At 39.7% G+C, this 26397-nt stretch overlaps 1 protein-coding gene across 1 annotated transcript; it reads right to left on the minus strand.

The window, feature by feature from the left end:
* Nucleotides 1-14858: 14858 nt before the first annotated feature.
* Nucleotides 14859-26153, minus strand: DMAC2L (distal membrane arm assembly complex 2 like). The gene is made up of 5 exons (XM_036752930.1): nt 26104-26153; nt 24854-24965; nt 24016-24224; nt 17346-17517; nt 14859-16191 (listed from the first exon to the last, which is right to left on the minus strand). Exons 2-5 carry the CDS (start codon nt 24955-24957, stop codon nt 16077-16079), a joined length of 600 nt encoding a protein of 199 aa, XP_036608825.1. The 5' UTR covers nt 24958-24965; nt 26104-26153; the 3' UTR covers nt 14859-16076.
* Nucleotides 26154-26397: the final 244 nt, after the last annotated feature.

The following is a 26397-nucleotide window of genomic DNA, read 5'->3' on the forward strand; positions in this document are numbered from 1 at the left end:
GTCTGAGGCAAAATTTGAACTCAGGAAAATGAGTCTTCCTGACTCCAGGCCTGGCACCATATCTCCTGAGCCTCTTAGCTGCTACTAGAAAAATGAAAGCCTGAGTTTAAATCTGAGCTGTGTAACTTCGGACAAGTGACCTAACCTCTACAAAAATACATTCAAGATAAATACATGGCATTCTTTTCCAAAATGGGGGGAAGCAATTTGTTGGATTTGCAAATATTTAGGTTATATAGGTTTAATAAATGTTCCTAAGAAGTATGAAATTACTTCTCACAATAGGGAAGTGTTTTTATTAGTCTTCTAATTATAGCTAGCATTTATATAATGCCTACTATGTGTGGGGCACTGTGCTAAGGTGCATATAGCACGCGGCAGGCTAAAAGTGGCGTGGGCCCAGGCAAAAAAAGAGTCTTTTGTATTTTAGCACTTCTTTTCAATATAGGAAATAAATACCTGACCCATACCTAATTCATATTGTACTTTCTTACTCTCATCTTTTGGGGAAACTTAGGTATGAGCCAAAACCCTAAGAGGATGGGGGTTTAAGAAGCCATGTGGTGTGAGAAAAGGAAATCTAGTACCCCTCTTATCAGATGCAAGACTCCCCAGAACTGAACCCAGTCAGATCACAGAGAAGGGTTCCTTAGGGAGACAGAGTGTATCTCTCATAGAGTTCCTCATCCCTTGGGGCCGGAAGCAGTTCCTTATATTAGAACTGCATATGTAGGTGTTGTCTCCTCTAATAGAAAGTAAGCTTCTTGAGAGAATTTCAGTCACATCTCCAGCACCAAGCATGGTATCTATCCCATATGAGGTGCTTTATAAATAGGCATTGATTGAATGATTGCTTGAATGAAATTTGACTAGTATGCTCCTGTGCCCCAGAAGCCAATGAGAATATTCATAATGAAAAAAAGAATGGTACAGAAAAATTAATCCCTTTTGGAAGAAATGAATGCTGGGAGTTTTGTTGTTTCTTCTTTTAGGGATATCTGCTCATGAACCCTGCTAAGGAGCAGGCCTGTGAGCAGCTACAGAAGCTCGGTACCTTGAAAGCATCAAGGAAAAGGAAGACTTTGCAACGGAACGTGGAAAACACACAAGGCATAGTAGAAAGCATTTACTGGGATTAAGACTGGATTATTTAATTTACTGGAGAAACGTGGTTTTGGGGATCACTGGACTTCCTAGGCAGGGCCAAAGTCCTGAAGAAGAACCCTGTGATAATCCCTAGGGAAGGCTGTACAGACCACAGGACTCCCAGAGGAAGACCAAGTGGTAGCCATCCCTTAATCTGTGGGGATCACAGGGCCTCCTAGGGGTCAGACCCTAAGGAAGACCCAAGTGATGGCCCCTTAGGATGGCAGTAAGATCACAAGGCTCCCGAGACAGGGCCGGAAGTCCCATGTGATGTCCCCTTAAGAAGGCCGTGCAGACCACAGGGTTCCCCAAGGGAATCCAGAGTGGTAGCCCTCTTAACACCGCAGTGGGGATCACAGGACACCCCAAGACAAGATCCAGGAGTAAGCCTGGCGAGCTTCCGCTGCCTGTTGCTTCCCTTCACTTGACCTTAGGAAAACCCATGTGATTTGCCCATTCACACCCAAAGAACTCAGGACCAGAGTAGGCAGAGGAAGGCATTTTATTACACTCCCCGGGAGAGCGGGTGTAGTGCTCACGGGAACACTCACACTGATATAGCTGCAGGAGCAGGGGTAACCATTCCCTCCACTCCTGCTAGAGTCATGGTTAGTTTACAATCTTTGTTTTTTACAGTTTTCCTAGGTTATACAGTTTATATAAATAGGACAATAAGGATACAGAAGCAAAAGTGAAGTTAGATTTTCCTTGTATTAAACTATATTCTTTTACTTCCGCTACTTTCCCTCTTTAACATATGCAAATGATGCAAATCAGTAGGCCTGGATTCTTGACCAAGACCAGACCCTAGATAAGCTTGAACAGGTTCAAGTGGGTTTGGCCTCTGTAATTCCCCAGACTGCCTTCTCAAAAAGTATGCACATGCTTACAAGCCTCTGACCTCTCACCTGACCGACCTTGAGGCCTGGTCTCTGCTAAAGCTGGGGTGGGGGAGGGCAGGGAAGCACACCTTTAGTTCTGTGGAAACAAAACTCCTCCTCCCATTTCTTACATTTCTGAATGTCACTCTGTGTATCTACGTATCTAAATCAGATACAAGTTTCTGAGAATATAAACCTATTCTCTTTACTGTGTTTTCAGAAGAGTACTTACCACAATTAACCAAGAATACAATCCTGCCAGCAAAAATGCCACTGCAACACAAGAAAACTTCATTACAGATTTCCCAACATTTAAGAAGTTGATAGACCCCCAGTAAAAATGGATTAAACAAGCAACTTACTGTAACAGGAAACTGGACATGCCCGAAAACACAAATTTTGTAAAAGGCTAAGTATAAGCTCACCCATCTTTACAGAATGTACATCATTAAAGAACTTGGCAAGAAATGGAGAGAAAAGGAAGATCGGGAGTTGGGTGCTTGATGGCAGTGTCCTGAGCAAACCAGGGAACAATGTTTAATTTGTTGTTTGTTCTGTGTCAAGTAAATGAGGGGGGTTTTCTAAGCAGTAATGCTCATAGGTAGGACTGCAATCATACTGACCGATTGTACTTTTGATACCAAAAAGGAGTTGGATATCAAATGTTTTTAAGAAAAATCTCAAAATACCAACAAATGTTCCTCTGATGCCTGTGTTAGCTTGAAGCTCCCCTCCTCCCAACCTGAAAACACAATGACTTTTCATTCCTCTCATTCCAAATGTTTTAAAAATCCATTTCCTGTTGCGCTCTCTCCTTGATCTTGGTTTTCTGTTTTGGTTTTTTTGGTGAGAACTTGTGAAGTTCTTTTGTAGGAGTGTTAAGTATAGTTCACATTTGGACTAAAGTGCTTAAGATCATTGAGAACATATGTTGTTGTTGCCTGCTCAGAAATAAACAGGGGAAGAGAAAGCTCCCTTTGTCCTTCCTTCTCAGTTGAGACAATCTTCCTGATCTATATAACATATGACTGAAATAGAAAAAAATATATATATTTAAAACATCCTATACATAACCAAAGAGGATTATTTACCACACAAAGAAATTACTACCTTCCCGTGTGACTCAGAAGCTTTTGAATTGATGTTTAATTCTTTTTGGCAGAAATCCAGAAAAATGAAATAGAATTGAATTTTAAAAGTTTTGGAGTATAGTCATTGTGGGAATACGTTTTCCTTTTCTTTTTTTAACAGGAGGTTTGTTTTTCTTATTTTTCGCAGTTCAGGGAGGGAGGGGTAGGAAGGAGAGAGTGAGCATCCTAGAAAAAATAAAACAAAATAGAATTTGCAGAAATGCAGAAAATATAATAAAAAACTATAAAGACTTCACATAATTTCAGTGGTGTGGAGAGGCAGTATCTAATAGTGGGGCAGAAAGCTGAACTTGGAGTCAAGGACAACTGGGTTCAAGTCCTACCTCGGACACATAATTGCTGTATAACTCATAACAAGTCACTTAATTTCTCAGTGCCTGCCCCTTCCCTCCCCTCTCCCACGACTTTTAAAGGCACTAAGCTGCCAAGAAAGTGCTGGCTTCTCTTGATAGAAGATTTACACCAATGAAATTATAGGTCCAGGAAAAAAAATTCCAGTAGTGCTAAAAATAACACCCACACAGTGACACATCACATTTTAGCATAATTTAAAGTTTGTATCCTAATTATATTTTTCTCTTCAATAGAATGTATGTTATTAATGTCATATGTCCATAGTCTCCCATCTAAAGGAGAAAATAAAGTTTTACTTCACTCTTTTAGTATTAATAAATTTAAAATACTCTTTAAAAAGTTTTTAAAATACAATATGTTCTATTACAATATATTAATGAGAGGAAAAGAGTAATTACAGGGATCTGAAAAAGCAAATTATCTTTCTTAGTTCTTTATATTTACATACTTATTTCCAATGCCCATGATTTCACTAGTGTGAGAATTTCTTCCTTCAATACAGATTACAATCTCTCAATGACTTGACACATAGTCTTTGAAAGGTGCTGGGGCTGAAAAGTTTGTTGCCAACCTGGTGATGAACCTTTCCACACTTTACCAGACTGGTTTCTGAACTAAAAAGTCACTACCAGGGGTGGGGAACCTGCAACTAGACCCATCCCCAGCGCTGTTTTATCTGGGTGTAAGGGCAAACAATGTGGGACTTTTCACTGTTTTTTCTTTTAGAGTGCTTCTCAGCACTAAGGCAATCAAGTGCCTTTGAGTGAATCTTGCCTTTGTTTGCAGGAAGGCCCACACCCTTTTGCTAACTAGGTTGTGAGAGGTATGAAGCCTGGGAGAGGTGTGAAGCTCTTGGGCCCTAAAGAAGGGAATATGTGTATGTGTGTGTGTGTGTGTGTGTGTGTGTGTGTGTGTACATATACCCAGAGGATAGCCATTGAACTCAGAATCGAGAACTGCAAATCAAGAATCTAGAATTCTCAGAACTGTGGGAGGAGAGGTTTTGCTTTGGGGGCTCACTGTATGATTTTACCAGACAAAACTCTGGGTAGCCGTTGTTAAGGAGCCCCCAAGCTTTTAAAACCTAGATGTTGGTGCTTCTCTCTCTGGTAACTCTGGTAACAGGCTAGGAGCCTGTCTGCTGATTTGTGTTATTTTGCTCTGTTTATATAATTTCTGCTTGTAATTTCTGTTTGTATTTGCTCTGAAGTTCAGGGTGCTGACTTTTTCCCCTGAACTAGGTGAATGATGTATCTATGTTTAATTAAACTGATACTGTTAACCCCTTAAAGTTGCTTTCCTTAGAAAAGCAGATCCAAGAACCAGTGCTAGCAGCCCTCCCGTGTGCTGGTGTTGTTGACCTTGCACAGTCACAGTAGCAGCAAGTAGCTTTGTTGTTACACTGGGTAAGAACCTCCTGGAGCTCACATTGTGCTGGCATCTATTTTAAGAGATCACCCACAAGATAATGTGTCATGAGGACAGAGCTTTAAGGGGAGTTATACCATGAGATGTAGCATTGTGTAGTGATGGAGAACTAGCCTTGGAATCAAGAAAACTTGGGTTCCAGTCTTGCTTCATTCTAATTGTATCACTTTTTCAGTCAATTACTTAGACTCTTAGTGCCCTAAGCAATTCTCTCAGACTAGAAATTTCAGAGAAGGTGCCAACCTTCACAGGTTGAGAGGGTTTCCTGATCTGAGAGTTCCCTGTATCAATGAAACTACAGGCCCAGCTCCTATCTAAAGCTTATATGTAAACAGGAATTATTAAAAATAACCCCCACTGTGCATAGAAATATTCTACAAGGATCCAAATGATTGGATCAGAGAGAACCTGCATGATTCTTTCATGTCTGGTGGGCCACAAATCTTTCTAATATGCATGACAATCAATGCATCCTAGACAACCCATTCCAAGATATTATCCCATGTTAGTCCCATTACTTAATCTTTCTGCATCCAGTAGAAATTTGAGGTGCCTAACAACTCCAAAAGCCATCCCCCGAGATGGAACCTAGGATTAAATATACACTTGTACAAACTGTCTTTCTTTAGCAGAACCAATACCAAGTATTGGAACTCCTTCTTCTTTCTCCCTCCATGACCAAGTTACAGACAAGGTAGCAAGAAAGACATTAAGAGGCATTAATCTGAATATTTGGTGGCGTTCACTTGAGTCAGTGTGATGTAGATGATAGAGTGCTGGTCTGACTCAGATTCAAAGGCCACCTGTAACATCAACAAATGCAAACACTACAGATAAATAATCCATAAATTGATCATTGAAAAATGATTTGCTTGAATCAGCGTATAGACTAATTTACTCCGCAAAGACAAACCGTTTAGAAAAGTGTTGGTTGCTGCTTATACATATAACTCTATCATGAGTGTATTGTCAATAGAACAGCTATTCAGAGTTGTTTTCCAGTAGTGGTGACAGATTTGCACTAATCCATCTCTACTCTTTCACCTAATATAGCACATCTATGAAACAGAGCAAAGTTATGTTTCTGTGAGAGGTAATTGAATCTGGTCATAGGCTTATTTATCTACATGCAATGCATAAAACAATACCAAATGGCTTGATACAAAGACTGCCTTCTTAATCTTTACTGGTCCATTAGTGACATTAGGCAGACATTAGATATATATTGCCTGGTGATGCATTATACAGGGTGTCCCTAAAGTCTGTACACATAGGCAAAAATACGTATTTTGAAATATTTGGAATATTAACAGAACTTAGCCCCCTTGACTTCTTTTTCTGGGGTATGCTAAAGGAGAAGGTGTACTCAATGAAAATCACAGATGCAACATGCTTGATTGAGTGAATATGTTAAAATTGACGGCAATGTGGAGTTATTGCATCGTTCACGTGAATCTTGCAAAACGCACCAACCTTTGCATCACAAATGAGGGAAATCATATTGAAGATGTTATTTGTTAATATTCCAATTAAATAAAATGTTGTTGAAAATTTCATTCATTTCATTTCTTGAAAATATGCATTTTTGCCTATGTGTCCAGACTTTAGGAACACCCTGTAGAATTTACTTCTGTTTTTCTCTGTTAGATATTATGGAGCATAGAGCAAGTATATATTACTCCATATGGTAATAAACAGTTTCTACTTAGCATTCCTAGATAAAATTATTGATAACACTTGTATCATCTACGTCATAGGATTGTTGTGAGGAAATCACTTTATAAAATGTAAAAACCAATAAAATGTGAGATTATTGTCTTAATTATTAATGCCCTACACTTTTGTCTTCTTTGCAACTTAGACCCAATGGTAGAATTACTCTGTGCTTTACATGCACACACACACACACACACACACACACACACACACCCCAAAACAACTCTTTCCACATTGCTGTAAACCAATTTGGTTGTTCTATTGTTTTCCAGCATACCAATTTTGGTATCAATTTTTAAAATTGTGGATGGCCAGTGCAAAAGCATGGAAATGGGAGAAGTGAATCTTGTGTGAGGAACGGCTAAAAGGTCAGTTTGGCTGGACTAAAGAGTGTAGGAAGGCAAGCAATGTATACCGATACTGGAAAGGTATGTTGGGGTCAGATAGTAAAAATCTTCAAAGCTCAAATAGAAGAGTTAGTATTTGAGATAATAGCAAGCTATTGTAGATTATTAAATAGGGAAGGGACAGTCACATCTGGGCTTTAGGAAAATCACCTCACTATAATTGTATGAAGGATGTATTGGAGAGACTAGGGGTAGAGAAACCAACTAGGAAGCCATTGCAATACTCCAGATAGGATGCTACAAGGGCCTGAATTAGAGTAGTGATTGTGCAAGAAGAAAGGAAGGTATGTTGTGAGGTAGAAAAGATAAGATTTGGAAATTAATCAGGAACGTGGAGAATGAGGAATCAAGTGTAGCAAGCTTGCAAATTTGAGAGACTACAAGGACAGCGGTGGCCTTGATTAAAATAAGAAAGCTTGGTGGAGGGAAAGGTTTTTTGGGGAAAAAATGAGTTCCTTTTTGGACTTGAGTTTGAGATGCCTATAGATCATCCAGTTTGAAACGTGCCAAATAATGTGTATAATTACAACTTTATAATATAGAATAAGGCCTATTGGTAGGTCTCTTCATTCCTGCCTTACTCTTTCATTATTTCTAGGGAATTTTCTAATTTTTTCTTGTTCTATAAATAATGCCTTCATAGTCTGATTAGTATAGCACTAAATCTCTAAAATAATTTAGGTTGTACTGTCATTTTTATGTTAATACAGCCTAACCATTGTATTAGGAGGGCAGAGTTTATAATCTCAAAGAGGATCATAAACATGTCTGAAAGGTTCGGAACCGCCGGATATAAGAAACTCTCAAAGTAGAAGGCAGAAGAATCAAAACATATATTTAGGCTCCACAGTAACCAACCCATGAACCAGCAACCCCATTTTGATATATTGATCAAAAGCTTCCAGGCCCAATAAGTATGCCTTGAAAGAGTAACCAGGAGGCTACAGAGAAGCATGATTGCGTAAAGCAAAATCATGCTTCCCCCTCTATGGTAAAAAGATTACCCACTGGCCTGAAGTCTTTGTTCAGCTTCCTCCCGTAGGTCAGCTCTGCTACTGGCAGCTCCTGCTTCAGCTGTGGCTGTAGCTATAGCTGTGGCTGCGGCTGTAGCTGTAGCAGCCTCTGGCTCCAAAGGGAGCTGCTTTTAACCATCCAGCTTCTGCGGGGGTGTAAGGTACGCCGGGGAAAGCACAGGTTCTTTCAATCTGCTTAAGCAAGGTGAAGGGGTTGACCGGGAAAGCATAGGTTCTTTCCATCAGCTTAAGCAAGGGAAGCAAGGTGAAGGGGCCGACAAGCTTACTCCAGTCCAACATACAAACAGCATTCAGTTCAGGGGAAAAAGCCAAACTAGTCAAGGGCACTTGTTGACTAAGTGCTAAGGAGCCCATTTTTTGGTTGCCAATACACCATGAACACATTTCTATTTGAATGACTATTATCTGTCATCTTTTATTCTTGTAGTGTATTTTGCAGTTACAATCATATAAGTTCAAAATTGTACCCTATATTTGGAGAGAACAAATTTCAAAGTCTTCAGATAGGGTGACCCCAGCTGTGCCCCAGAGTACCAACATTGGGATAAGGTAGAGTGGGGCACATTTCCTTTCATCCCTAACATCTTATGTTTTTCCTGCTCTCTTACCCAGACCTGGAACACCTCCCTTCTAAGGCCCCTGTCGCCCAATTTAGAGGACTTACCTTCCTGGAATCCTCCTGCCCTTCCTGCCACCTCCCTTCTCTGCCTCCTTCTGGGAGATGGGAGATCAAGGCTTATAGGCCTATGTGAATGGTGGGGGTGGGGGTGTCAATCAGGACTCTCTGGGAGAATGGCCACATAATCTCTTGACATGACTACACTGCTGATAAACTATCTTCAGGTACTTTCATTTGCAACCCTCTCTCTTTTAAAACTTCTGCAATTGGCTTCCAACCTCATCATTCAACTGAAATTCCCTTCCCCAAAGTTAGTCATGATCTCTTAATTTCTGAATCTAAAAGTCTTTTCTCATCCCCAATCTTCTTAACTTCTGAGCAGCATTTGATAATTTTTCCTCCAGGATACTCTCTCCTTTCTAGGTTCTCAGGATGCCCATGTTTCCTGGCCACTCCTCAGTCTCTGTCGCTGGATATTCCTCCTTGTCATGTCCACTAATCATGAATGTTTCCCAAGCCTTTGTCCTGGGCCCTCTCCTCTTTTTGCGCTAACCTTTCTAATTTAGTGATCTTACCATTGGTTCAGTGATTATTTCTAAATAATTTCTATATTATTCACCTTCACTAGTCTCTCTCTTAAGCTGCAGAGCTGCATCATCAAATTTGGGCATTTTAAATTGAATGTCCCATAGAAGCTCAACATATTCAAAAATGAGCTCATTATTTCTTCCCTAACCCCCACCCTACTTATCCCTCTTTGAAATTTCTGTATTTCTATCAGAAGCACGACCAACTTTCCAGTCATCTGGCTACACAACTTCAGCACCATTCTCAACTCTTCATTTTCTTTTACTCCACATATCCAATCAGTTCTACCTTCACAACATCTCTCTACTCACACAGCCATCAGTCCGGTGCTGGCTCCATCGCCTCTCATCTGGACTATTGTAATGACCTTCGGATTCGGTCTCTCTGCCTCAAGTCTCTTCCTACTCCAACTGATCCTCCACTCAGCTACCAAAGTGATTTTTCCTTAAGTGTAGATCTGACCTTGTGACACCTGCTCAGTAAACTCCTGTGGTTCTCTAGTACTTCAGGAATCAAATATAAAGTCTTCTGCTTGCCATTTACAGCTCTTCACAACTTGGCCCCTTTAATTCAATTCAATAAATACTATTAAGTGCCTACTATGTGCCAAGCACTGGGGATACAAATAAGAAAAAGAAACACTGTTCCTGTCTTCAAGGAGCTTACAATCTAGTGGAGGATGGAAACACCAAAAAGCATTTGGAAAGCAAGGGAGTGGGTAGTAATACCATTCTTCTTATACTCTACTCCCCTCCATGAAGTCCAGGATCCAGCCACACTGGATTACTTGCTCTTCTTTTCACATGACACTCAATCTCCCATCTGTGTGTCTTTTGAGGAATGTTCTCCCTCTTTACTTCTACCTGTTCGCTTCCCTGGCTTGATACTTACTCTAAATCTCACCTTCAGCAGGAGGCGTTTCCTGCTCCCTTGGCAGCTACTGCCTTCCCCTATTGTATTACCTCCTGTGTACTCGGTATATATTTTGTATATAGCTAGTCATTTTCATGTGTTTCTCCACAATTAGAATGTGAACTTCCTGAAGGCAGAGGCCATTTTTTGCTTTTCTTGATATACCTAGAGTTTAGCACAGTTCCTGGCACATAATACGCACTTAATAAATGCTTATTGACTGACTCTTATCTTGTCCCCCATCCCCTGAATCAACTAACTTTGCCTAGGAGTAAGAATTCCTAGTTATGGCTCTGAGTTCAGAGGATAGATAATATCTTTGTAAAGATAAATCTTTGCAAGATAGTTGGATTCAATACAATTTTAGATGTGGCTTATGAGGGGATTTGTTTTGCTTGCCTATGCATATTTGTTAGGTTGGTTTTCTTTTAAATTGGGCAGTGGGTGGGAAGGATAGAAAATGAATGCTATTCCATCACCCACCAGTCACGGTAAGAGGAGAGATGCCATTCTACCTTGCAAGGTCTCCTGTTTCCTCACCTGAGCTGCCTAAGGCCCTGAGAGAACTCCACCCTGAGGCCTCTGCCTCAAACCCCTAGGATGTTCATGACTTACCTGAATTCATTCCTCATTGATGAACATTCTCCCACTCAGCCAAACCTGCCCCAGCCTAGTAATGCTGAATCCCTCCGTCCCCCATGGTCATCATTTGAATTCCTTTCTTTGTTGTCCTCTGCCCTATCTTTCATTCCTTTTTTCCTCAACCCAACTTCTTCTTCCCCCTTTCCACATTCCATATTAAGACTAACCCTTCCTTCCACTGAGCTCTCTAAAATGATGCTCTACAGGTAACAAACTTGCTTTCATTTTAAATCTTTTCCTTTCTCATTCCTTCAATCTGTCTCTCACTGAGGCCTGGCTCTCTCCAAATGAAATAGCCTCCTTGGTAAATCTTTTGTCTTCTAGTTGTACTTTCACTCCTTCCTCCCAACTCTGTAGTTGAGGTGGGAGAGTTGGAATTCTCCTTACTCCCCGATGACACTGCCCTGGACCACCATCGCTCACTAACCTCTCTTTAGCTTCACTTAAACTATACTGAGTAGAGCTCAGCTGGTGTGCACAGCAGGTAGAGTTCTGTATCTGGAATTCGGAAAAAACTGAGTCCAAACCTGGCCTCAGACATTTTCTAGCTATGTGACACTCAAAAAGTCACTTGACTTCTGTTTGCCTCAGTTTCCTCAACTATTAAGTAGGGATAATAATAGCACTTAACTCTTAGGGTTGTTGTAAGATCAGATGGGATAATATTTATAAAAATCACTTAGCACAGGGCCTGATATTTAGCAGCTACTATATAAATATTTATATTGCCTTTCCTTCTCCATATCTACAACCCAATCAAAATTCCAGTAGCCCTTGTCTCCTGACTTCCAGGACACTCCCCTTCTTTCCTCAGTGAGTTCAGTGACTAGCTCAGTTTTTTCTCATCCTTAACTCCTGCCCTTAAACCTCTAGGCTCGAACACGCATGTTGATACTCCTTCAAACACTCTTACCTTCCAATTCCTTAACTTAGTTATTTTACACGGCTTACTCCTTTACCCCGCCTCTGGAATAAGCAAAGATGGTCATACCTTTTAGAGAAGGCTCAACACTTCTCTTTATAGAGGGATCAGAACTTTCCGGCTAACTTCATTTTCTAACAGCTGCTCTGCTTAGTTTTGACTAAACCAACATTGTACCGTAAGCAGGGCACCCTTTGGTGCAACCCACTCCTCCCTTTTCAGCTTCCTTTCGTGTACTCTCTTCCCCCATCAGCCTCATCGCTGATTCTTGAACAAGGCCTACATTCCCCATTCCATGTATTTTTATTGGCTATTCCCTGTGCCTGGAATTCTTTCTCTTTTCATCTCTTGCCTCTTGGCTTCCCTGGCTTCCTTCCCTTCTTAGAGATGCATTTCTTGGTCCCCCTAATGCTAATGCTCTCTCTCTGTTAATTATCTCTAATTTTTTCTGCGTATGGTTTGAAAACCTAGAGAGAAGAGAGTAATCAAGCAGAAAAGGGTGAACAGCGTCAAAGGCTGCACAGAGCTTAAGAATGAGAACTGAAAAAAGCTTTGGATTTGGCAGTTAAGAGACTTTCAATAAGGTGACAGTTTTGCTCAAAAATCTTTGTGTTTATTGAGACACACCAGTTGGTAGATCAATGGAAAACTATTCATGCCTAATTGTTGAGAGATGTATTAACTAGCCCCAGAGATTCTGCCTGGTAAGGTAATCTTATCACACCCAGTTTTATCAGCTGGCTGTTAGGTATTTGGGCTACCTAGTGAGTAGATTTGAATCAACATTTACCTCGGTGGACACTGAGCAAAAGAAACCCCCTGCCAGTCATGTAGACCACCTGATCCAGACAATGGCTCAGAAACAGGTATTTCAATCAAAAAGACTATCTCAAATAATTAGTTCAAGTGGATGGGAGAGACCAGAGTACAAAAGCAATACCTTTCATGCCTAATATTCTGACAGTAGAGATACTTAGGGTCCAGACACACTCCATAGAGTCTAACAACACTGCAAATCAGCCTGGGTCCTCTACAATTTCTGGATTAGTTAGAAAGGTCTACAATTTTTGACAAAGATCGTGATTAGGCCACAATCCCAGCTAAGTCACAGGGTGCAGATCTAGGACCATTTGACCAGTGACCAGTAAACACACTATCCCAAGAGAAACTGGTGAAATGGTTACTTAGGAATCCAAGTGGCAATGCTAACATTGACTCGTGATGTGTGCCTTGCATGGAAGTGCATGTTCATTACTCAATAGCTGCATTGCTACATGTTTTATTTTTTCATTTACTTTAGCTCCTTTAGTTACTTGTAGCTACTTTAGTCTATATGTACTCTTGCTGTTTGCATATAGTTTTACTGTTTTTGAATTTTGTGGATGCACTGTTGCTGCTGTTACTTTTACCTTACCGTTTTGTTATATGGATGCGCATGTAATGTTTTCCATATAATTTAAACGTGTAGTGCCTGAAGCAGATGGCCACACAATGCCTTGCCTGTGTTGTTTAGCACATGTATTTCTTATATGGGCTGTCCCAACAGTCTTAGTGCAGCTTTCAGCTTCAACAGCAAATATATACATTTTAATAACAAATATACAGGCTTGAATAGCTTAGAGCTGCACTAAGACTGTAGGGACAACCCCTATATATTTGCTGTGAAGAAGGGCTCAGGTGACACTGCCTGGGATGCTAGCCTTCCCCCTTTTCATACTATCGATGTACATTTTGATGATGTGTCCTGTAATTTCAACATAGTAGCTATTTTTGTAATGGATTGAAAACCTCTGGGGAAGAATGAAACAGTTTCAAAGTGATTTCTCTGTGAGTGGAGAAAAAAAGTTCTGCAATCCTAACTGGGAATCTTGGAATTCATAGCACCCAAATGATAGCATTCTCTCTGTCCTGACCTCTAAGTTATGGGGACAATCACAAGTATGGAGCTGGGAGTAAAGTCAGGTGCAGACAGTCAGTAATGGGGGGTCTTAAGTCATCTGTCTCAGATAAACAGAGAGAAAAAGAACGTTCTTGCAACAGCAGCCAGGGCATGGCAGTGCAGCCCAGTCTCTGCAGTCATCTTGAGCTGTGAGCTCTGGAACCAGGATGCTGGGACTAGGAGTCACTGGAAGATACTTACCCCTTTAAGAACTGAGTCAATGCTGCAATTCTCTATCAGATACCTGATGCTAGGTGCTATTATGACTTTTCCTGCTATTTCTTTAAATCATTTCTATTTCCTGATTTTGTTTTACATTAAAAAATCCATGGCCAGTTATAATTGCTTTATACTGTATGTCTGTGTGTTTAGTGTGTCTTGGGAAAGGGCAAATGTCCAGTGCCAGTGGCTGGCAAGAAACATACAATATTTGACCAGGTTACAAACTGAATCATTGTCCAATATCTAAGGGTTTGTCTTCACCTAAGGGCTCCGTGAACAGTGAGAGACCTTACAGTGATGTTTATTCATTATCTTAACTTAGAAGGTCCTAAAATTGCAAAGACTGGTAGCCCAGGACCAATTTGGTCTTTAAAACCTGACGTTTTAGGCCACAGCATCCTCAGGCAAACCTCCTTTCTCCCGGGCAAGGTTTGGAAAAAATTAGCTATTTCGCTCTCCTGTTAAGAGAGTTAAAAAACAAAAAGTGGTAGTGCTCAGCCAAATTTTGCCTCCTAGCAGCACCTACTGGTCATATTTACTTACAGCAGCTACAGAGAGCATTTACGCAGTGCTTTAAGACTGGCAAAGGGCTTTGTTACTTCATTTTATCCTCACAGTGACTTTGTGAGGTAGGTACTATTGTTACGTCCATTTTTAAGATGAGGAAATTGAGGCAAACAGAGGTTAAGCGGTTACAAGGTTATAGAAAGCATCTGAGGCTGGATACGAATTCAGATCTTCCTGAACCTAGGTCAAGCACTCTATTCACTGAACCATCTGGTTACTCACCTAGATTCATGTTGCTTTCCCCAAAAGAAGGTAAGTTTCTTGAGGACAGGGACTATTTTATATTTATCTTCATATGCCCAGCATGTGCTTAATAAATATGTATTGATAGACTATGATCAATTAATATTTAATCCAAAAGTTTTTTTTAACACTGCTAGAACACATTTCTCCAGTTTTTCTCTTGAATCATATTTACTTTTAAAGCAAGGCTAATAAAAAAGTCTATAGTTTTAAAGTGTTTCATATATATATACAGTGCAAAAAAAAGATACTACACAAGTTAAATAAAACTAACATTCTAACTAAATACAGAATTAGGCACTCCAAGCAAATTACAACAAAACACTCAAGTTAATTACTTGTTTAAAAAACATTTTCATTTGCTTAGTATAGGTAATCATTCTTCACTCTTGTTTTCTAGATCTATTACTGAATTGTTTGGGCCTAATGGCATCCTAATTAGCAGCTCAGATCAAAAGGGAAGAGTAGCCAAGAGCAAAAGATTTCTAATCAACATATTAAAATTTCCTACATATAAATGTAATTCTATATTGACAGAAATCCTAATAGAATGTTACTCTTACCATCTTTAATCTTCATGATACTTATCTTTTTATTTATTTTGAGCTATTTGGATGTTTGGCTACTCACCTACATATTTCTTAAAGAAAATCCTGTTTACAATAAATAGGTGATTATTCATAATCTAAAAGTGTGGGTGGAACAAAGGGCAGAAGCCAGTATAGCAAGAAAAACCCCATACAGAAGACTGGGATGAGAATGATTTGATGCATGTGATATGAAAGGCACGCTAAGAAAAACAGCAGACTGTACATTGTTCAATTGCTTGGAGAACTTTACAGTACTGCTTCAAAATCCTCTAAGTGTGGAATTTATGTCAAATTCAATAAGTTGTTACAATGAAATTCAAATGATTGAAATGCAAAATAAGGAGCAGCTATATTTTAATAGCATTGTGAATAATTTTATATCTTCTTTGAGAAATATATTAGCATGCAAGTGATGCTCTGCACTTTTCTTGAATAATATAATTTTATATACATAAATTCTTACTTACTAATCGATAACCTTACTGTTTTGAATTTCTGCATACAACAGACTTGGCATCCCTTTTGCCCCGCTAAAAGTTCAAAAAATGAATCAATGGACTTCTATTAATGTCTTGTGTCTAACTTGTGAATTCTACTCTCTTAGAAGCAGCAATTTCAAAAGATACAAGTCCTTATATGCTTTTGTTCAACCTATTCATTGATTACAAATGAACTGCTGAAGTGAACACTACTATTAATGTGTTTGGGGTTTTTTTTACTTCAGGTCAATTTTTAATTGCAGAGAAGGTAATGAACGCCGAAAGATTTGACTAACAGGTTCTAGGTTTGTTATTCCCGGAAGGTCTTGTAACAGTAAATACTGAAGGTTTCTGTAAACATAAAATAAGAAAAGAATATCATCATAGGCTCATCCTGAATACTTATTCTTATACAAATAATAATTGTTCGGAATGGTGTAGTGATTTTGAAAAAATGATATTTGGAATGCAAATCTATGTTATTCTGGCTTTTGAATGTTACTAAAAGACTTGCTTATAGAAACTGAATGATTTTCCAATTAATCTAATAGATTTTTTACTGAAATGAAATTTCACAAGAGAAGCAACATATTCACGGTCATTTAAAATCTCAATACTTCTGTTGAGATAATTTATCTTGCCAAATGGATGCAAATTGAACACAAGATCTCCAAGAGCGAGGAATATTTCCTTTTCGTCTTTTTAAATCCAGAACCTAATAGTTGATGTCAGCTGAATTTGACTTGGTAGAATTTCCTGTGTGTTATATGACAATTTCAACAACTCCTTTGCACAGAAATATGTAAACAAAATCTTAACCCAGAAAATAATAAATTATATATATTCTTGCAGGAATTCAGATTTTAATATTTTTTTTAACATGAAACCTTACCTAGTGTTAAGAACAACACAGTATCTTTACTGCTTGTTATCAACTTCATAAAACTCAGTAAAACTCTGATAAAATTTCTTTGACACTGAGATTATTGAGAGATCCATTTCATAATCACAGGTACTCCGCATTAACCAGAGATTCTGTATAACTGAAGTATAATATTTCCTTATTGGACAGCTATGGCTCAGAATTTTATAAATTTCAGTCTAAAATGCCTAATTCCTCTGTACTTTAAAGAGACAGAGAACGTATTTTAAATACTCATTTATTTGAAAATGCTGTATGTTAGTCTTGAGTCTGTTTTTCAAATCATATATTTCTCAAAACAATAAAGATTCCATAAAACAAATCCACTTTAGTAACGTGGAAAGAGTACTGGATTTTGAGTCAGAAAATCAGGGCTCCTCAGCAGAAGTAATGTTATTTACCACTTATGTGACAACATTTCTGGTTCTTGTTTCCCCATTTGTAATACGTGGAGGTTGGGCTAGATGATCTCTTCTAGCTATAAATCCGATGACGTTATTTCTACTCACCAATGGTCTTCAATTTTTACCATTTTATTCATTATCAAATCACATTTATCCTTGCAATTTTGTGTGACTCCTACCTTAGGTGATGCAATGCAATAATACCCCTTTCTGTGACATTCCCACAGGAAATGATTTCCATCTGTAAAATGCTTTTCTGTAGGTTTTTTAATTGACTAAGCCTCTGCAAACAATCATCTTCAATATAATGACATTTGCACAGTTTTATTTCTTCCACATGTTCTAGGCCCTCTGAAAAAAAGAATACAATAAGTATAAATTATCCAGAAACCTGATAAAAGACAGTACTACAAATTGCCATTCTGCCTCCAGATTTTGAGTATAAGAAATGTCCATACATTGAAGCTGTGCGGATTAAGTTATCCTAACTGCTTAATTCCTTAAGTCTTCACTGTTTCTAATTGGTTAAAGTTTGGCAGGGATGCCAAAGGCTTTGGTGTTTAATGTTTAAAGGTAGGCCAATATTCTGTAATTTTGTTAAAAATTAAATAACAAATATAAGTAAAAAACAAATTTTAGTCCATCAATATGTAATACAAGGAAAATTAGGAACCCCTGAGAAACCCCTAGCTACTGACAAGCACCCCCAGAAAGAATGGACTCAGATATCTTTGGCATTTAGCAAACCCCCTGGGACTCCATGACTCCACCAAGAAATGTCAATAGATAGGACCATCCCACTGAAGGATAACCTGGCAGACCCTTTCTAGCAGATATCCCTGGGGCTCCGTGACTCCACCAAGGAATGTAAATGAGATTATCCCACTAGTACTATAACCTGACTGAATCTTTTGATCAGCCAGGACCTTTGTTCCTGTTCCCCCCCAACTCTGTACCCCCATATCCTATATAAGCCAAGCCATCACCCCAACACATTGCCATTGATTCGTGGTGCAGTACCCCGATGGCCGCCGGCTAACAAATTCTCCACTTAAAACTTATACTCTGTGGTGTGTCTCGCTCGCTTCTGGTACAACATTTTGGAGGCCCCAGCGAGATGAGGCGGTATTATGTGTTACCGCCCTGGAGACACACACAGAATTTCGGATCTCAACAGGGAGTCTCTGCCCCCGATCCACCTTCTTTCACTTCAGAGGGCTGGCTCCTGGGGATTTCTTTTCCTAGGACTCTGATGTGGACTGATGGTCTCAGAGAATGGGCTCTTTGCTGACCTGTCCCTTTTCGGCCTATGGAGAATTCTGGTTTTTTTAGACCTCTAGAGGTAAGGTTTTTCTGGTTTGGTTTCTGGTTTGGGGCTAGCCATTTGGGTCTCTGTTATCATGCCAAACCCTGACGAGGCTGTGGTACAGAGCTAGGGGGGCTGGGACGCCACCCTCCCTATTGGGGTGTGGGAAGATTGGGGGTCGTATCTTTGAGGAGGAAATCTTTCCTCTGAGGGGACCTGTTTAGCCTTCAATCAGCTCATGCCATTTGGTTTTCTGTTTTGTGTTTTGGGGTGTGGGGAGATTGGAGGTCGTTATCCCTCCTCTGAGGGAATTTGTTTAGCTTTCAGTCAACCCATACTGTTTGTCTCTGTTTTGTGTTGGAGTGTGAGAGAGATTGGGGGTTGTATCCTTGAGGACGAAATCTTTCCTCTGAGAGGACTTGTTTAGCTTTCGATTTCACCCACACTGTATGGTTCTCTGTTTTGTGTTGAGGTGTGAGAGAGATTGGGGGTCATATCTTTGAGGAGGAAATCTTTCCTCTGAGGGGACCTGTTTAGCCTTCAATTCGATCCACACCGTGAATTTTGTTGTGTTTTGAGTTCATCTCTGTTTGCGTGTCTGTGTCAATTGTGAAATGTCTATGTTTTGTTAAAAAAAATCTGAAACATAGGCAGCCAATCGGGCTGCCACTAGGGAAACAGACTCCCTTCCTTGTGGCTCCCGTTTGGCCAACGTGGAACTACGGGGAATGGGTTAAAATTTGGCAAATTCTGGGTTTTAAATTGTTAAAAAGTTTGGAAATTGGTTAGTTGAATTTGGGAAGAAAGAACTCCTGAAATTGTAAATCCATTCCAGGAGCTCACTCTTGCTGAAAACACCTCCTCCCAACAAATGCCTTCTGGCTAAAACCTCCATTAAAGTCTTCAGTGGGACTCCCGCATTTGTCTTAGTCCCGGATTCCCTTAGATTCAAGTACAAAAGAGGTTTTTGGGAGTGAGCAAGGGGGTGAAGTTTACTTTAATTACAATCACTGAGATCTTTTCAGTAGGGCTGCAGTAAAAGTTAGAGCAGTTAAATCAAACTCCTCTCCTCCCAGATCAGATTAGAAGAGAATGCAGGAGAACAGTAGGAAAAAAAAAAAAAAACTTAAATAGCCGTCCCCACCGGGCAAAAGGAGGAGAGGGACAGAAATTCACAGACTGACAGTCAGTCCTGTGCCCCTGAGTACCTTTGTAGCCCGTCCTTGTGGTAAAGTTTAAAATGTAAATTTGTGAAAGAGAGAGATAGAAAACCTGTATAAGGAATTTAGGGGGGTTGTAGAATAGCAGCTTGAGATTACCTGTCTAGTCAGGAGTCCATGTGCTCCTCTTGGCTGCCATGTGCTGCTCCTGGCCTCACCCTTCCCCCACCCTCCACATTGAAAGGTTATCAGAGCTGAAGCCAAAAGGAAACTTGTAAAGAAATAGGGCTGGTTAGTTAGTGCTTGGAAGGGTAGGCTCCTTGCCCTCAAGGGAGGGTTGCCAGGCCCCACCTAGGGAGGAGCCTTTAGAAAACTAAAAGGGATTTTTTTCCTGCTCTTATCTTCCTTGGGAGTCTGAAAAAATCCTTTTAGGCATTTTTGTTTAAGATGAAGCTTGGAAAAAGTGGGTGCAAAATTAAGTTTCTCTTTCTTTTATAAGTTCATTCATGGCCAGGCAAAAGTTCCTAATAAAGTGTATTTGGGATGTTAATGTATTAATATATGTGATACATGTATTTACATATTAATACATTAATATATAATATCAGAAGTAATAAGACCAACAAGTCCTATATTGTATCTGGAAATGCAACTGGTGTCATCTGAAATTTATTGTTTCTGTATTTCTAAAATGATACTGTATTTTAATTTGAGTTTGATATATGTGAATTGGATGCTTTTAAAGGATGTGATGAAAAGTTGGTAATTTTAAACTGTCATATTTGGTTTAGAAATGTATCTACCTAGCCTGAAATGAGTAGTTCAAATTTTATATACATAATAATGTTTAGGGCTTCGTTACATTTCTATAACATAAAAATATTTTGTTAGAGGTGCATTAGGTTAAGAAGTTGGAAAATTGCTGTAACCTAAGAATTTATTACGTCCAAGTTTTGTCTGGAAGTTCAGTTGAAATTGTTCTTGTTATAAATCAACTATTTTGTTAAAATGTGGTTTTATAAACAGTAACCTTTTTCTTTTTCAATGCAGAGAGTATTGGGCCTTAGAAATTAAAATGTTACCACTAGTGGTTATGAGTCAGATTTGATTTGCTTATCCAACTCAGTTATGATCACTAGATTGGTAATTAATTGGAATCTGTTTCAAGTTTTAAATACCTGATAATACCTTGAAAAATATAGTGGTATGATTTTCAAGCCTGTGTCATCTAAAGATGTATTTATGTATATTAATCTGGAGGTTTATGGACTAATTTGTGAATGAATCCAAATGTTTAAAGGTTATTTTGCTTTAAGAAGGGAAAATACTTTTGAAAAGTGTTCTGTAAAAATCTTTTTGTATAATTTTAGAAGGCCTGCTGAATTTCCACCCGTAAGCCAATTGGTTGCAGTTCAAACCTATTGTGAGTTCTCGGAGTTTCTGGGTGAGAACTTTATTAGAATTATTGCTTATCTATAGAAGCCTAGAGAGGGAGGTTGAAGGCCCATTTGATGTCTTATTCAAGTTTTTTTTTGAGTAAGGAGGTTCCAAAAGACAGTCTGAATTCCTTACTCCTCCCCGCCCTTAGTTTAGATAAGAAGAAAAGAATTTCACCTTAGCCCACCTGTCAGAAGAGAAGGAAAGGGGAGGGGCAGCAATAAGAGGATGGTAGGGGCCAAGAAGCCTCCAACCTGGCTTCTTTAAAAAAACTGATAAGATTAGACTAAGACTGGAGATGGGTTTGGCCTGGTAGTTTAATTGGTGAAGTCTGCCATCTGATGGAGAAGAACCCACCCTCAGGGGGAGATGAGAGGGCAGATCTTTTTAATGTGTTCCTTTTTTTTAGAATGAGTTATCACGAAAAACAAATCCCCTTTTTTTGTGTCTTTGTGTGTTTAAGAAGCTGGAATGGGATTCCAGTATACACAGTTATGACAATGAAAGTACTAACTTAGGAATTGTTTTGTCTTATGGTTGAAATGTAAAGGAAGACTGAGTACTAGGTTTGAAAGATTTGGAAAGGTAAATTAAGGTTGAGGGAAAATAGGAAAGGCAGATAAGAAAGTTTGGGGACAAATGGGAGTTAGCTAAACCTCTCCTGTCCTGAGAATGATAGTTTCAGAAGGTCAAAGTAAGTTGGAGATGAGTGTGAGGAAGTATTTAGAAGATGGAAAAGTTATGTAGCTTGATTTGATAATTATTAGCTCAATAAAATTTGGGCAGTCTTATCTGAAGGGTATTTATTTGCTATTTAAGATTTTATGGGACTACAATTTAATATTGTCTTAAGCTCTGATTACAGGACTAGGTCACATGAAGCCAGTAATGGCATGGCAGGTATTGCAAGCTGAGAACTTGAAAGGTCTGTGCCTGGGAAAAGTCTTGAAGACGACCTTGGACACAGTCTAGGTAGGATCTTCCTGACTTTATTTCCCAACTCTGCTATTTCCTTTCTGAAAAGGAAAGTCCCCACCTGGTTACACCTAAGTCCTGCTTTCAGCACCTGGTGACTATAAGATTGGCTATCAGATATGACTCATGCCTGGAATCAAACAGAGCTAAGGAAGTTCTTTCCTTCTGTTAAGATATATGGCATAGTCCCTCGTTTCTTTCATAGCAAATTTAAATTATCAAGAAGTTTTGTAAGCACTATGCTAAATCTGTTAGGTAATAGATGAATATTGAAATATCTCTGAGTTATTATAATAGGATATAGGTATGAATAGCTTACAATTTTAACTTATGTTCATGACCAAATAAAACATTGAAATAATATAGGGATAACATCCTCCAAAAAGGGAAAATGATTAGGCAAAGCAAATAAGGCAAAGATGTAATGTGATAAATGTCTAATAAAAGGAAGGGATAGCGAATTTTGAAAAAGGCAATAGGATCAGATTGATTCCCCTAAGAATTATGTACAGATGTGTATGGTTGGCTCTAAAAATTTATCAATTCTGGAAATTCGAGCTGATAAGTGTGTTTTGGTAATAAGATCTTAAATTTGGATGCTAATACAAGAAAATTGTATAAGATAATGGTACAAGTGAAAATATATCCTCTTTGTAAAGTATCTGTAAGTTATAGTAAGTTAAAATTGTCTGAGAATTTCCAGATCTGAACCAGAGAGGCAGAACTTAGCCCTGCGTGGCTGGGACCTATGTTGTGTTTCTTTCTTAATCATCAAATTACATGTGTTCTGGGAACCCTGTGTGAGAAGTGGACATCTGGGCGTATAGGAGCCTCGCCCCACGGTTCCAACAGCCTGAGAGGGACAGCACCGGACGCAGACGGCTTTCTCACGGGATCCGGAACCAGAACCTGAGCAAAGACCTGCTTTTTCCCCTTCTGCGTCCTTGTGTTCCCAAGACTGTTTCTCCTGAATTTTTATTATGTTTCCTCTCCTTACTTACAATTAGTTTACAATTTCTGCCCATCCCTGGGGATGTCCAAATACAGAAAAGGGAAAACCTGACTCCACCTAGATAGGGATTTTAAAACTTCACCCTGTGGAAAATAGAGTTTTTTCCATACCTTTAATTGGTCTTTAGGCAAAACTTTCAGTTTGCCTTTGACCAAAAAGGGGGAAATGTGGGATGTTTTATACCATTTTTTTAAATTTCTGGAGTGCAGTACCTGGGGAGGCTCCTTGGACTCTCCTTGAGTCTTCCAACTAGGTCTGGCTTTCCCCTGGGGCCAACGACCTAGCATTCCTTTTATTGTCACCCCTGCTTAGCGTTTTGGGCTGGCCTCCTAATTTTATTGCTATGCCCCATCAGGTCGTTCCTTTTTTCAAGGATTTGAAATTCCCATGGAAGAAAGTGAGGAATGTAATACAAGGAAAATTAGGAACCCCTGAGAAACCCCTAGCTACTGACAAGCACCCCTAGAAAGAATGGACTCAGATATCTTTGGCATTTAGCAAACCCCCTGAGATTCCATGACTCCACCAAGGAATGTCAATAGATAGGACCATCCCACTGAAGGATAACCTGGCAGACCCTTTCTAGCAGATATCCCTGGGGCTCTGTGACTCCACCAAGGAATGTAAATGAGATTATCCCACTAGTACTATAACCTGACTGAATCTTTTGATCAGCCAGGACCTTTGTTCCTGGTTCCCCCCCCCCCCACTCTGTACCCCCATATCCTATATAAGCTAAGCCATCACCCCAACACATTGCCATTGATTTGTGGTGCCATACCCCAATGGCCGCCAGCTAATAAATTCTCCACTTAAAACTTATACTCTGTGGTGTGTCTCGTTCGCTTCTGGTACAACAAATATGGTCAATAAGCCATATCTATGAACAAAGTTAGGTACTGGCTGCTGCAAATCTGAAAAATTCCCAACCACTTCTTATAAAATTATGTAGTAATTACCCAGGTAGTCAAATCCAATGTTCATGATACAAGAGTCAGTGGCATCAATTGCTTTTATCTTGTATTTGTTTAAAGGACCAGTTGGAAGATGATTGTAGTCCTTCTGCCATTTTTCTTGACCATGGTATTGTACCAATGCTCCACAACGCAAGAGCCATTCAGATGCTGCCCTGTCTGGACCAACAGCCTTTATTCGTTCATAATCTACTCTGTTAAAAAAAGTGGGAAAGCAAACAGATTAATTCTTCCTATGATCATTTATAATTTCATTATGCTTTAAATCTAAAAATAACAGCAAAAAACACCCTATTAGATATTGCTGAGCAAAGAAAGTGAAGTTCAAGAAAAAAGGCATGATACTTATCCGGTATCTCCCTATGTTTTCATTTTTCAAGTGAATTGTACTGTAGTATACTGCTAAATGGAATATAACTTATCATACAATATAAAATAAATCTTTAGTGACAGAGATGATCAGCTTTGGTTAAAAATATCTTCTGAAACACCTCCTCTAACTTCATTCAGGAATTTTTCAAGGTGCGCACGTTTATTTTTTTTTCCTATTCCATATTTTGTTAACAGTAACTTTGAAAAATAGGATATTAACTAAAAAAATAGAATAAATTATCAGTTTCATCAATCTCTGAACTCTTACTTGTAAGTACCTCACTTTTTAATTTTAGAAACTGCTGTTTGGCTTTTATTCTCTTCAAAAGTGACTACAGCTTTATAGCATTCTTTAAACTGCAGTGGAAAATTCTTTAATTCAAGAAATAGTACTGTTGGGAATTCATTCAGCTGCCACAATCCCTGTGATTATTCGGTTCAAGAAACTTACTTGTTAAACACCGCATTCAACCACCCCCAGAAGTGTCTGTTGTGACAGAAGCATGGAAATTTCTTTAAGCTCTGTAATGGCTGTGCAAATTTTCCAAATAGCATCGTGAGATCTGGCCACACAAAAAAAGAACTCCTATTAGTTCATCTGCCACTTATCAGTCGTGTTATGTAAAATAAACTATATTGCAGGCTTACTTTATTTAGTACTTCAAAAAATTCCTAATTTCATCAACATGGCTACTCTCTCCACAAATTTTGATTCAGTAGACAGTTTGTAAAAACTGGTGAAACGTGGTAAAAAATAAACAAATAAAAATAAAAATTCATCTCCTGGTAAGCCTTCTGGGAATAAGCATCCCTGAATTTGCCAGTCTGATCCTTGGGGACAGAGAGACAATCTCAAAGCCCTTCCAGTCTGGCAGGACCTGACCGAGCTTGCGCTCCACTTGTATAACCTTTAACAAACTTTTGTTCCTTCTGATAAGGGGACAAACTCTCTCCTTCTTGGACAAAAGAAAAAAAACGAGTCACACAAAAACTATCACTTATATAAAATGACGACGACCAGGTTATAATGACAGCACTACGAGGAAACGCAGGAGTAGCAGGCTATAGAAAGCAAGATACAGAAATAGGCTAAAAAGGAGATAGATAATCCACAGAGGGAGAGCACCAACATCTCCCAGCCCTCCTCTCCTCACCACTAAAGTGGGGACACTAGCGACATCTATCTCGCGGAGGTGCGGTGAGGGAAGGCTCTGATTGGTCATAGGGGAAGCGCTGGACCATCCTTAAAAAAAAAGATATTTATTATTATGGCTACTGTTAATATGAATCTCCTTTCTGGGCCACGCTTCCACTTATATCATGGGGAAGCCGGGCTAGATCTCTAAGGTGGGTGCAGCTGTTAAGTGTCCGGGTCTGGGCGGATAACCCGTTAACGTCCGCTGGGTCCGGCTCCAAACAGCGCGGCCCAAGCTCAGCCTGGCCCTCCTGCAAAAAGCCACCAAACAAGACTGCACATGCGCAGAGCGAAGACCCGAGGGGGGAGGGGGAGGAGGACTGAGAGGCCGGGGCGTGTCAGAGGGCTTCACCGGCCTCGGCATTGTCTTTTCTTTGCCCCAAGAGCTCCCACCTCACGCGCATTTCTCTTTTCCGCATTAATTTTATTGGAAAGGTCAAGGGCTAAAGTCTGTCCGGAATGTCTTCCTGTAAAGCATAAAAACAGGCCCGGGGGCCCTCACTTACAGGATCTGAGGGAGCGTCCTTGCCTCCTACTGCGCCTGCGCCAATCTTGGCCGTCCAGGGGCAAAGGGGGAAGGACTTGTAGAAGGAGGGGCGGAGGTGCAGCCTGATTGGCCAGAGAACAGTTTCACGATGAAGTGATTGGCTAAGGACGAGCGTGTGTGCGTGAGTGGGTGTGTCCCTCTGTGTGTCTGTAGCGCCGTCTCTCTGTGTTTGTGTCTGTGTGTACCCACCCGCACAAATGGAGCAGCCGCTGCCTCTGGCACGCTTTCGTTCCTTCGGGAAGACGTGTAGTTA

The sequence above is a fragment of the Trichosurus vulpecula genome, chromosome 3 (assembly GCF_011100635.1).
Source record: "Trichosurus vulpecula isolate mTriVul1 chromosome 3, mTriVul1.pri, whole genome shotgun sequence".
NCBI lineage: Eukaryota > Metazoa > Chordata > Mammalia > Diprotodontia > Phalangeridae > Trichosurus > Trichosurus vulpecula.